Source organism: Leuciscus leuciscus (assembly GCF_965113295.1).
Source record: "Leuciscus leuciscus genome assembly, chromosome: 14".
In the NCBI taxonomy this organism is placed as follows: Eukaryota; Metazoa; Chordata; class Actinopteri; order Cypriniformes; family Leuciscidae; genus Leuciscus; species Leuciscus leuciscus.
The window spans coordinates 21,835,761-21,849,304 of NC_138738.1; the positions used below are offsets into that span (position 1 = coordinate 21,835,761).

Here is a 13,544-nt window from a genome sequence, read left to right on the forward strand (position 1 = left end):
TTGCAGCACACTGAAGCCCCTCTGTCACTGAGCGACCAGAGCGCGCTTCGCATTCAACCCCTAGCCATTCGTGCAAACGCATGGGCAAGGCTACCCGGGGTTTCGAAGTGGGTGCTAGACATTATCGATATCGATACTATGGTGAAAAAGGAAGTAGCACACCTACTTCGGGCCGAAATAGCGAAGTTACTGAGCAAAGGGGCTATAGAACCCCTATCACAAGCTCAGAGCGAAGGGGGCATGTACAGCAGATATTTTCTGGTACCCAAAAAAGACGGGGGTCTCAGACCCATTTTAGATCTAAGACGACTAAACAAAGCACTTCTGAAACGACGGTTCAGAATGCTCACGACCAAGAAAATCCTCTCGCAAATTTGCCAAGGGGACTGGTTCATGTCGATAGATCTGAAAGACACTTATTTTCAAATACAAATAGCGTCACGTCACAGGCGATTTTTGAGATTCGCCTTCGAGGGCCAGGCATATCAGTACACAGTCCTGCCATTTGGCCTATCCCTGGCACCTCGCGTATTCACGATGTGCATGGATGCAGCGCTCGCACCCCTCAGGCTCCGAGGCATACGAGTGCTGAATTATTTGGACGATTGGCTGGTTCTAGCTCGATCACAGTCGGAGCTCATAGAACACAGGACCATATTACTCGATCACCTCGAGAATTTAGGTCTCACAGTCAATTGGGCTCAGATCTGGACTCGCTGTCTATGACAGCACAGCTGTCGCCGCAGCGCAGACTAAGTATTCAGCGCATGACAGAGATTTTTCGCCACGGCGCTTTAGTCCCGCTCAAAAAGTTTCAAGGATGCTGGGTCTCATGGCTTCAGCATCCTCAGTGCTTCAGCTGGGTCTGCTTCGCATGCGCCCGCTGCAGTATTGGTTGAAAGCGCGCGCCGCGCAGAGCTTGGACCTCCGGTCTCGCGCGCCTCAAGGTCGATCAGAAATGCGTCGCAGCTCTGAAACCTTGAACAGTGACCGACTGGTACCGGTCAGGTGTAAGCCTGGGGACTTCCTCGAGTGTGAAGGTGGTGTCTACGGATGCCTCAACCTCGGGATGGGGAGCGCTGCTCGAGGGCAGACCGTTATTCGGCCAGTGGTCGGAACGGGAAAAGCTTCTGCATATAAACTGCCTGGAAATGATGGCAGTCGACAACGCGCTGAGGCGCTTTTGTCCCCAGATAAAAATACACCACGTCTTGGTCCGTTCGGACAACATGTCAGTGGTGGCTTATATAAATCACCAAGGAGGTATCAGATCCAGAATCCTTCACAGGCTGACGGAACGCCTCCTGGTCTGGGCTCAGCACAATCTGCGCTCGCTCAGGGCAGCCCATGTGCCCGGCCATCTGAATGTGGGACCAGACAGACTGTCCAGAAACAATCTGCCGACAGGAGAATGGTCTTTACATCCACAGACAGTCAAAATGCTATGGAGGACATTTGGCAGAGCGGAAATAGACCTATTTGCGTCTCAAGAGAACGCTCATTGTCAGGAATTCTTCTCCAAGAGCAGGGATGTGCTGGCTCACGTCTGGCCCCGCTGCCCGCTCTATGCGTTTCCCCCTGTCACGCTCCTACCCCAGGTGTTAGAGCGAATCAGGGAGAGCGGATGCCCAGTGCTACTCGTCGCCCCATTTTGGACAAACCAAGTCTGGTTTCCAGTCCTGATGCAGCTGACGAGTACCGCCCCGTGGCCGATACCGGTGAGGAGGGATCTCCTCTCGCAGGCGAACGGCTCGATCTGGCATCCTCGCCCGGAGCTTTGGTCCCTACATGTGTGGGCCATCAACGGGTACCCGTTAACCTCCCAGCGGGAGTGTTAAACACGATCACGCAGGCTAGAGCTCCATCTACGAGGCGGCTCTATTCCTCAAAATGGTCTGTGTTCACTAGCTGGTGTACAGCGAGTGGCACTTCACCCTCACGCTGTGGGGTGCCGGAGGTTCTCTCCTTTTTACAAGAGCTTCTGGATAAGGGCAGAACCCCATCCACGCTCAAAGTTTATGTGGCGGCCATAGCAGCGTTCGCTGAACCACCGCTTGGCCAGTCATTAGGAAGGAACGATCTGGTAATTCGCTTCCTTAGAGGAGCTAAGAGGCTGAACCCTCCCAGACCACCCTCAGTTCCCGTTTGGGACCTTTCCACGGTTCTGGAAGCCATGAAAGGTGCCCCATTCAAGCCAATACAGTCAATAGACCTGAAACTCTTGTCTTTCAAAACAGTGTTTCTTCTGGCTCTCGCTTCAGTGAAGCGCATAGGGGATTTGCAAGCGCTCTCAGTGAGCGCGACGTGTATGGAGTTTGGGCCGAATGACTCGAGAGTCATACTCAAACCAAAGCACGGATATGTTCCTAAATCCCTCAACACACCGTTTAGGGCACAGGTTATCTCCCTGTCGGCCCTGCCGGTATCTGAAGAGGAAGGGGACACAGGCTTCCTTTGCCCGGTCAGGGCGTTAAGAGCCTATGTGTCTCGCTCATCTGTTTTCAGACAGACGGAGCAGCTCTTTGTTTTGTTCAGCGGACGTTCTAAGGGACTAGCTGCGTCAAAACAGAGTCTATCCAGATGGATAGTTGATGCTATAGCGCTAGCTTACACATCCAAGGGCCTGCAATGCCCGATAGGTGTCAAAGCGCACTCCACAAGAGGCATGGCCTCGTCGTGGGCTTGGTCCAGTGGGATTGCCTTGCAAGATATCTGTATGGCGGCAGGCTCCGTCTACATTTATAAGGTTTTATAACCTCGAGGTTACCGCTTTACAAGCTAGGTTGCTCTGGGTTTAATTTTTCAGTATTGCCCGCCCGATCATATCGGCTCAAGATGCTGAAACCGCTAGAGCGTCGATCACTGATCGTATGTATACTTCTGTGGGCAGTGTGTAAGTCCCCCATATTTATCAGTCCAGGCCGTGTGGAACACTTAATATAATATGCTCTTATCAGAGCTCTATATTACAGGAATGATGCTATTCTAGCCCCTCTTCCCGGATTCTCTGTGAGTCCCTTGTGATTAGGCACTGTATGAGCCCCGGGCACTTGCCCGTGGGACTTTAGTGTTATGTCTCAAGCACGCACGGCGTTTTACACTGTGTTCCCCTAGCGTAAGATACTTAGGGCCAACGTACTCGGTTACTAACGTAACCTCGGTTCTCTCTAGAAGAGGGAACGAGTACTTGCGTATCTCGCGACGAGTAATGCGTCACGGTTCTGATTCGCTTCAGCGATGAAAAAACTGACCAAACCAGCCTCTCTGGGCCGTATTTATAGCCCTAGCCCCACCCGCTTTCGGCGGGACATGACGTAATGGGCGCGAAGCACCCTCATTGGTCCTGACGTCATGAGGGGCCTCTATCGATAGGCTGGTGCAGTTGCCGCAGAGCAGCCTATGGGCGCGCGAGCTGTCTCGCCCATGTCTGCATGCTGCTGCAATGCGTTTTACATTATTGCAAAATTAAGGATAATTTTTGGCTTCAATATCTCGAGGAAAAGAGGTTTTCCCCTATTGTAAGATACTTACGCAAGTACTCGTTCCCTCTTCTAGAGAGAACCGAGGTTACGTTAGTAACCGAGTACGTTTTTTCACATTGGAAAAATAAATGGATCAGTGTTTCATCCTTATTCCCACAAAATGAGCAAGAACTGTCAGCATCCATATATTTTGCAACAGTATCATTCACTGGGTATATTTTATGTAAGATCTTAAAATGAACTTCCTTAGTCTTATTTGAAATACAATTCTTATGAGGTAACAACCAGGCTTCCTTCTAGTCTATAAGTTCAATAAAAGAGGCCCAATACAAATATTTTTTACTCTGAAAAATGTGTCGAATATGCTTATTATTACCTTTCTTACTAAGTATATTTATACCATCTAATATCAAATCAGGTTCTTTGGTGACACTCTTACTAAAGGTTAGATGACATTTAACAAGTTGACTTAGACCAGAAGGAATTGCTTTAAGCACTAGGCTACATTATATTATGTGTGTATATATATATATATATATATATATATATATATATATATATATATATATAAATGGTAAAGGGAAATTTTGAACAGACATACATTCTTCATAAGATAAAAAATTACCAGATTTATAATTTTTTTTGAGAATTCCAATTATATTCCTGTTAAACCATGTAGAGAGAAAAACAGATTTGTTTCCTAATCCTTATATTAGAATTGTTATGTGGTGGTAGCGCATTTTCGCGCCTGGTAACGTCACCTGTTGCTACCAAAGTCACGTCGGACAAAGTTTTATTTTTAGCTCCTTGAACTTTTTTGTAAAGTCTAATAGTTTTGAAATGTATGACATTGTGTAAAATGTGAAAAGCTAATGTTAAAAACTGAGTTTATGTAATGGTTAAAAGCTAATATTAAAAACAAATGTTATATATAAAAGTGGTTAAAAACAAGTACAAAATCTGTCAGCTCATGCATTTTGGAAGAGTAGCCTAAAAATGATTTTAGTTGGAAATGAAAAATTTATTTTATTTTGAAGTCGTGTTTATTTCATAGAGTGCTTGTAGAGTAGGATTTAGATTGTGAATGTTTAATCCTCTCTCCTCTTTCTGCTGAGCGAGATGAAAAACAGACGCAGAGTTTGCCCTGCCTCACTTATTTCTCCTGTTTCCAGAGAGAGCATATCCTACGCTGTTTTCGTGGTGCCAGCCGGTACTTGTAACAGTTGCTTGCAAAATAAGTAAAGGGTTGGTAAAACTATTCGTTGTTACTTGTTAGGCTATTATCGTCTACCGTCATACTGAAAGTGAAAGCATGCACACTATTTCCATTACAAAGGCAGTCCTTCGTGCTTCATTCGGTTGTATTCTCGTTTCCTTGTCCATTTGAAGAGCATTTACACTGTAAGTTTTGTTTAATCTTTTGCCTATATTCGATGGTTTAATTTTTTTATATCCGTAAGGTTGAACAACCATGTTATACGGTTTAGGATTGTAAACATTAACAGCAATTTTTTACCTTAAAACATGTTTAGCGCTTAGGCTACTGACGCGCTAAACAGACAGAATATAAGCAGTAAGATTAGGGCACATTAATGTGGATGCCGCTCTTATGTTTATTAATCATGAGTAGCCTATTGGCTCTTAACATCTAGGCTATTTGGTATAGTTTCTTTTAACGTAGACTATTTCATACACGGAAATATCTGTATAAAAACTGCGCGTGCGTCAACACAACTAAAATAGCATGCAGTAACTCGAGCTTTAGAAACAGACTAGTATAGGCTACTCTTTTTACACATAGGCTACCAATCACTTTTCATTAAGTGGTATAAAGTCTTTACGTTATGGATCTAGGAGCAAAAATGAACAACAGAATGCAGGCAGGAAGGCAGGTTGCAACGTTTGGTTTAATAATTTGTATAGGCTAGGCTACTAGGACAATGCGAAGAACTTAGTGTTTTATAGACAAGAGAAAAAATTGCGCCAAAATTTTTACGTCTGTGGAAGATATAACGGAACATTTATTTAACCATATAGGATATAGCAAAAGTAAATTTCTTAAGCTAATTTTTCATCTCTGTTTTTAGTGTGTGTTATTTTAATTAGACAAATCTGATATTATTTTGATCTTATATCTTATATTTAATGTGCCCCTATTAGAACTAACCTATTATATTCTATATTTGTATGAATTCTATTGAGAAATCATGAGAAAAAGGCAAATAAAGACTGAGAGTCAATGTTCAGAAATGATTTATTATTATTATGTTTTGAATTATGCTGTATAGCTGTGTTTTGTGGTGTGTTTGTTGACAAACTCAAAAATTACTTTATTTTTAATTATTAAAATTGCCATTGTTTTATATGAAAAAGTTAATAATTGTATTTTATTGACAAAATATTTTAGTTTGTCTCGTATATATATATATATATATATATATATATATATTATTATTATTATTATTTTTATTAGATCAGATAACATTTTAAGCTGTCATATGGTCATGTTATAATGTGTCCCTCACATGTTACAATGTGGCATGTTACTATAGGGCATGTTGTCACATTTTACTTCCATTCTTTCGGGGTAAATCAAGAAAAAAGTATACACTGTATTAATGAAACAAAACCACGTAATTGTCCTGGACTTGTGTGTGAAATTAATGCGGTTAAAAAATAAATACTCTGAAACCCAAGTGAATTTACAGAAACTGAGAAAGTCAAAAAGTGTTTGGCTGTGCCCTGCTCTCCCCTATTTAATTTTATTATAATTTTAAAATTATATGAGTTTAATGACATCTCTCTATTGCAATTAATTACTTATGCCTATGTTTTTGCACCATTAACAATGTATGTATGTTGACATGCACAACATTTTCTGATTAAGGACCATATTGTGTTTAAGCTTTATTTATTTGAAGGAACTAACATTGAGTTTTACTTAGTATTGATTCCTGAAACCCAGCTTAAACTTTTACAATAGTAGAGATAAGGTTCCCAACACGTACACAGCAACAAAGTACAATGATTTCGTTATTGTGAAGTCTCTCTCTCTCTCTCTCTCTCTCTCTCTCTCTCAGCTTTTCCTTTCAGAGTAAACATGTCTTCGGTGATGGTTATGGTACTTGTAATAATTTCTCTCTTCATCCCTGCTGTGAGGCCCAGTCAAGGTACAATGCATTAATATTCAGAGATTTATTTGATTTGCACAGTAGCATTATTGTCACAATAATGTTTGTATCGAGTAGAGACTAAGATTGTTTGTTGTGCTTAAAGCATTTTCAAAGAATGTTCTGGGCTCAAGTTAATTATTTTTTTTACATTGTAAATTATTTTCTGTGGTTAGCATGCCACAGATTCTGTCAATAGATACTTGTATCATGCTCTTAACATTCCTTTGATTATAAATATCTAGTTATGCTTTCACTATAATGGAATTTTATGTTTGTACTTCTATGTTCAAAAGATTTGTGGACATTGGAATGCCTACCTACTGTTGGAATTGTTGCTGAGACCACAGTTATCAACTGCAATTTCAAAGACATCCAAGAAATTGAAATAGAAGCAGTTTTTTTAACAAAAGTCACAGAGAACGTGCCATTTTTCCAATATTACGGTAAAAATTCAGGAGATCCACGCTTTAGTCTTAAAAACCCATTGGGTCCATCGCTGCAAATCTCCGAAACTACGTTTTCTGATGAGGGTGAATATCTGTACCGTGTTCTAACAGACAAAGGTGAAAAAAAGGTGCAACTTAAAATCACTATCACAGGTGAGATTGAAATTCTTCAGTCACATCAAATAAAATAAAATTATGAAATTCGTAGCCATTTCGTTTTAAAAGTGGTTATTATAATACTTTCTGCTTTCTTGACACTTATCGAATGTTTCTTCCCCTCAATAAAGCCAAGTACAAAAATATATTCTCAAGCACATGGCCTAAATACGTAACAGATGGAGGGCCCGTCGACCTTTACTGCAATGCTACTGATGGCTACCCAGCAGGCTTCATCCATTGGTTTGACCGTTCTGGAACGAATTGGACCATTAATTCAGACCTGACAAAAACCACCAAGGACACCAATGGTTTAAAATCTGTGGCCTTATCTAGCAAACTGACTTTCAAGTCTATTAACTTGAACCAGGCACCATTTAGATGCATTGTCTTGAACAGCAAATATATGCAAGATGGAGAAAGCACATTACAGATCACATCTGCTAGAAGTAATTAAGCTTAATTTTCTTACCATCTCTTTACTTATCTGAGTGCTTATTTAACATAGTTTGAAGTTTGTGTAAAAATATGATCTGCTGAATAGATTTGCTTTTAGCTCTTAGACATATGTCAACTCAGGGTTAACAGTAGCACTATTTCAGGAGTGTTTACGTAACCATATAATGGATTCTGAAGATTCTGAATACACTGGGCATGTTTTGAGACAAAGCAAATTTTAGGGAGCTGGCCATATTATGGCATTTTATTGGTATAATTTTTTCTTAGCAATGTAATTTAGAGTAGTAATAAAGCACTGATATTGCCACATATCAGATATCTCAGGTTACTTTGAGTCAGCAAATTTCTAAATCTGCGCATTGTCATGCAGATAATTGTGTAGTACAGTATTTATATATTTTTACAACATTTTCATGGAGAATATGTGCAGTTGTCAATTGTTTGTATATTATTTCTTCAGATGATTCTTACAAGGAATCTCCTATGACATCTAATACAACACACATTGTCGCTGGTGTGATGGTCATCGGATCACTTATTGTTGGTCTTCTGTGTGCTCTGTTGATATTCCGGAAAAGAAAAGTTCAACGTGAGTATACTTTTAACATTTGTTCTAAAGAAAACTGAACTGTTGTTTACTTGTATTTTCTATTATATACACATTTCAGTGATTATTATGTCTGAGGAAGGATCTCTGTGAAACAGACTTTTTAAATTTTTTGGAGCCAAAAGGGGAAATGTGGCAATGCTTAAGTTTAGAAACAAGAGGCCTCAGCAGATCTTGTCTAAGGGGAATTCTTGTGTTACTAAAAGTCCTTATAAAGCACAGACGTACAGTACTTCCTTATATTGATCTGATTGTGACTTCTGTTTATGTTAAACTGCAGTCATAGGTTTTGTGAAGTGGTGTTTTCACTTCTCTATAGTTTGTCAACTTGGAATTATAAGGTTCTAACTGACATTTTTGTCAAAATTGAGTTATTCACATTCTTATTCTGTGACAACTTATTTATATTAGGCTATGTGATTTTTTTTTAAATGTTGTGTACATTTTGGGACTTTTTATTTAGAAAACAAAGTCGCTTGGAATGCAAAAACTTTGAAGCTCAATATCTCAACTAGTAGTCATAGTGATATATCATTTTGCACTGGATTTATTCACAGATGATAGACGACCTTCTGCCCATCCCATTCTAAGTATGTTACACAATGCATGTGATTTTATATTAACAATGGTGATGGGTTAAACATCCTCTCTCTGAAACATTTCTTGTTTCTGTTTTAACAATGAGTTGCAGCTTGAAGTAGAGTCTCCCTGTGGATCATTTCTGTTTCGCTTTTCCACTTTTCCACGTTCATGGTTAATCTGAGTTAAAATCTGTGTGGATAAATCTGAAAGCATATTTGGTGGGAAAGTACCATGCACTCTGTCTTACACACACACACACACACACACACACACACACACACACACACACACACACACACATGGCTGCTCTTGTGAAGGATCTCCAGAGTGGATAATCCACTTTTGATCCACTTTTGTTTATTTTGACCCAATTTTCTGGGATTGTGAATGACGCATGAATGCCTCTATCTTGTGCAGGAAAGGATATTTATAGAGACTACACTAATGTTCTCATCAATTAACAATATATCATGTTTGTTTTTTGTTTGTTTTTTGTGGTTTGTTTTTTTAAATAGGTCATGAATTTGAAAAAACTGCTCAAGATGATCCGGAATCATGCAACACGGTAGGCCCACAGTTAATTTGTGCTTTTAGGCACAGATCAAAGCAATGTTATGATTATTACGATTTAATATTAGTTAATAGTTAACACGTTATTTATTTGTTTTAGCTCATAAGTTATATTATTGAAAATTTGACTTCTCTATTTGTCTTTTTTTTGCCTTTTTTTAGTCCTAATCTTTGAAGCTTCCACTATCAGCAGATGAAATTGAAACTAAGCCCTGATTTTCATACTGAGGTCAGCACAGCCACCATTTAACAAAACAAAAGTGAAGGTATAAAGAAGATGGCAGCTTCTTCACACGACTGTAATGTTACTGTGAGTTACATATTGTTGTAATGACTGTAAGATTACAAAGACTTAAAAATCAGCTTAATGTCTCTGGTAGCACTTTACAATAAGGTTTAATTTGTTAACATTAGTTCACTACATTAGATAACACAAACTAACAGTAAACAATTCTTCTAGAGCATTTATTTATCTCAATCAACAACTGTATTTTTATTTACTAACATTAACAAAAATGAATGAATTTGAGAAATACATTGCTCACTGTTAGTTCAAGGTAGTTAATAAATTAACTAATGAGACCTTATTGTGAAGTGTTATTGCTTCTCTTTACATTTTTACAAAGGAATGTGGGTTTAGGGAGCATGTAGGGAGCACTATAACTGTTAAATTCATCACTAGTAACTGGGGTTCAACACTAGTTTTCCAACTGGGCCCTAGGGCCAAGGAGGGTATAAGGAGGTGTGTTGAAAATGTGAGGAAACATTTTACAAAATGTTGTCAAAATGGCTGTCAAGGTTATTTTGAAATTGATTAAATATATCAATATGCCTGGTCATAAATACATAAAAAATCACTACTCATGATTATAAAAAAAAAACATTTTCAGCAATAGGAAATAATATCCAAATCTATAGTCCTGTAAAAAGTTTTTTGTATCTTTCTAAAAAGTTTCTCCGCACTGCTGTCACCTTTAGCTTAATCACTGAGGGGATTATGTTCACATTTTCTGTAAAGCTGCTTAGTAACAACATTTATGCTTATTAAATAAATAATATATACATTATATTGATACATTATACATTATACATCAAACATTACCAGCATTAATTCTAACAATCTGAAAATATATCCTTTTTTTAGGAAGGGAGTCCTAAATGATCCCTAAATTAATATTTTTGACAACTTTGAACACTTTTTTGCTTTAACTCACATACAGTTTTTTGTAATTATGTTTTTACTTCTGCACACATATACAGTAAATACAGTATGTATGCACAACTGATCAATTTTATACTGTTATGGAACTAAACTGAATCCATACTGAACTAACTTGAGCTGAATTATGACACTATTGTCTTGTTAGAGCTGCTTTACAGCAGAATTTGAATATATATTCAATATATATTTACACTATAAACAGAAATGCAAGGGGGTAAAAATCATTTCTTTCTTTCTCAAAACACTGAGTTTTGATTTCTAAGTGAACAATTTATGTATAAGTGTTTTCACACATGATCATTGGGTGTAAGTAATTGGGAGAAAAAGAAAAAGAAAACAAAAACTGTAATTCAGAAGTGAATTATGGCATGATTTGTGTGTGCCAATAAGTAGTTTCTGTTAAATCAAGGAATGTTGTGGTTTTGAAGAAGGAATGCTCTGAATAAAGGATGCATATGTTTTCTTACTTGGTTTTGATTTTCTTACTTGATTTTGATTTTGAATAAAATTATAAAAGATATGTCTCTTTGTTATACATGTAGCATGTAGAGATGCTTAAGACTAGGAGATCATCCCAGAAGATCTTTAAGCACTTTTGTATTTCATGTTTTTATTTTTCTTACTGTACAACAATAAAAGAAAAAGGACATTTTGTCTTCTCGCAATCTTGTAATCACATCACAACCCATGGATAACTGGTATCACCTCTATAAAAAAAAGGCATATGTGTTTCTTTATTTAAAAAGATTTGTTTAGGCCAAAACATTTGAGGCTTAAGGGAGGTTTGGATTATCATCTATGGGACAATTTTTAACAATCCTCTTTTACAGTAACACGTGAGTCCCTTCTTTTCTTTTTTTTTTCTTTTCTTTTTTTTTAACAAATAACACTGTAAAACTGATTCTTTGGTCAAGTAAATAATGCTGAAAAAGAACTTCTAACAACTTTAAATGCTCATGGACACCAGTATTGCATCTCAGTGCAGCTTTTCAATAGATCAATGCTGATCCAACAAGCAGCAAGTATATAAAGCTGCTCTGAAACAATCTATTGTAATCTATCTATATAAAGTATTGTGTAACACTTTGCTTGAAGGGGTGTGCATAAGACTGACATGACAGCTTCATAATCATGACATGACACATGTCATTAATATAAAGGAGGTTTTATGCATGTTAATGTCAATTGTCATTAAGTGTCATTCGCTCAATTATGTCATTTTTAATGCAAAAATGACATTGTTTGAGATGGCTTTGTTATGACAACTTGACATAAACCAATACATCATAACCTGTCATAAATATGTCATAAACATGACATAGCAGATTAATCATCAAACTTAAGAAACTACTTGGGTTAACATTACATTATATTTATGACCACTTTTTTTCCAGTGGTACATTTTTTATTTGTCAAAATGTCATTAAGTGTTAATACTCTGTCAAATTATTTTATAACAGTGTCATGAATATTTTTCTTGACCTCAACTACAGTGATACGAATTGAATTTGTCATTAAAATGTCATTAAGTGTTACTACTGTCAAATTATTTTATAACTAATACTGGAATACTGGGAAAAAAAAGTGGTCAGAAATATATTCATAAGTTATAATGGCCTCGTGACAGGCAATGTCAAACCAACCACATGACAGTTTAACGTAATGTTAACCCATAAAGCTAAGTAGTTTCTTAAGTTTGATGATTAATCTGCTATGTCATGTTTATGACACATTTATATGTATATATATATGTATGTATGTATGTATATGGTAACACTTTATTTCAATAGTCCACTTTAGACATTCTACTTTAGACTATATATATATATATATAAAGGGAAGTAACATTTTAAAGCAAAAGTTAGCAGCGGCAAAGAGAAGGTTTGAATCATTCTCAGCCCCAGCACTCGGTAAACAAAGTTAGATTTCCAATTAATTTATTTACAATAAACAAGAGATGACGTATATACGGTGCAAAAAGCTCTAAACACAACTCCAACGTAAAAAGAAAAGCATTTTCTTCATGAGCGGGTAAGGCCAAAACAACAAACAAGAGATCACTATCTATTTGGAAGTCTAAATAACCTGCATGGGGGAAAAGACAAAATAAATAACAGAACTCTTATTTCCTTACTAGTAAACACAGGAGAACATGAGAACAAAAGAAAATGGCACCCGTCTCCCTCTTGCTCCTACACTCAATAGTGGGCAAATGACAACATCAAGTTTAAGTTTAAGACATAACAAGAGCAACAGTCTGGGACAGGCACCATCTCAACACGCTCACTGTCATGGGAGAAGGAATCTCTCACCATCTCTCTCTCTCGGGTTCTGCTTAAAAACTGTCTCCTCTTGAAATTGACGAGGAGCAGCTGATAGGTCCCATGCAGCCGATGGGTCCATTGACAGCAGCACACACTGTACAACAAAGAATTACACATACACCATAATTATAAAACACAAATGCAAACGTCCTGGGACGTAACAATAGGCTATACAGCATTTAATCATTTAGTTAATAAAAACACAACTTTTTTTTTTGTCATGTTTACAGTGCATTACTAAGTCAAGTCAAGTCACCTTTATTTAAATAGTGCTTTATAAAATACAGATTGTTTCAAAGCAGCTTTACAGTGATATCAGGAAAGTAATGATCAATGATGCAAACCGAATTCTGCTGTAAAACAGCTCTAAAAAGACAATAGTTTTCGGCCTAACAACCCCAGCTTCACTGATTGGCTCCTGAATAAGACCAGAATAAAAGCCAGCACTGCTTCACAAAAAATAGAGTGTTGCAGAGTGTGACTTGCCACATGGACCTTTTCTCTCTTGCTCCCTGCGTCTTGT

The 13,544-nt window shown here is 37.8% G+C and overlaps 1 protein-coding gene across 2 annotated transcripts; it reads left to right on the plus strand.

Annotated features, from left to right (window-relative positions):
• Positions 1-4,667: 4,667 nt before the first annotated feature.
• Positions 4,668-11,346, plus strand: LOC309513727 (uncharacterized protein). Of its 2 annotated transcripts, XM_082189707.1 has the most exons (8): positions 4,668-4,883; positions 6,563-6,652; positions 6,949-7,254; positions 7,389-7,706; positions 8,177-8,305; positions 8,881-8,913; positions 9,421-9,470; positions 9,638-11,346. In XM_082189707.1, exons 2-8 carry the CDS (start codon positions 6,583-6,585, stop codon positions 9,641-9,643), a joined length of 912 nt encoding a protein of 303 aa, XP_082045833.1. In that variant the 5' UTR covers positions 4,668-4,883; positions 6,563-6,582; the 3' UTR covers positions 9,644-11,346. The 2 variants fall into 2 exon arrangements, with proteins under 2 accessions (XP_082045833.1, XP_082045834.1); XM_082189708.1 differs by lacking the exon at positions 8,881-8,913.
• Positions 11,347-13,544: the final 2,198 nt, after the last annotated feature.

Bases quoted from the DNA above. Each gene is read 5' to 3' on its own strand.
- LOC309513727 (XM_082189707.1), top strand. From the start codon at position 6,583: ATGTCTTCGGTGATGGTTATGGTACTTGTAATAATTTCTCTCTTCATC. The intron at 6,653-6,948 runs GTACAATGCATT...TATGTTCAAAAG, and splicing joins TGCTGTGAGGCCCAGTCAAG to ATTTGTGGACATTGGAATGC. The intron at 8,914-9,420 runs GTATGTTACACA...TTTTTTAAATAG, and splicing joins TTCTGCCCATCCCATTCTAA to GTCATGAATTTGAAAAAACT.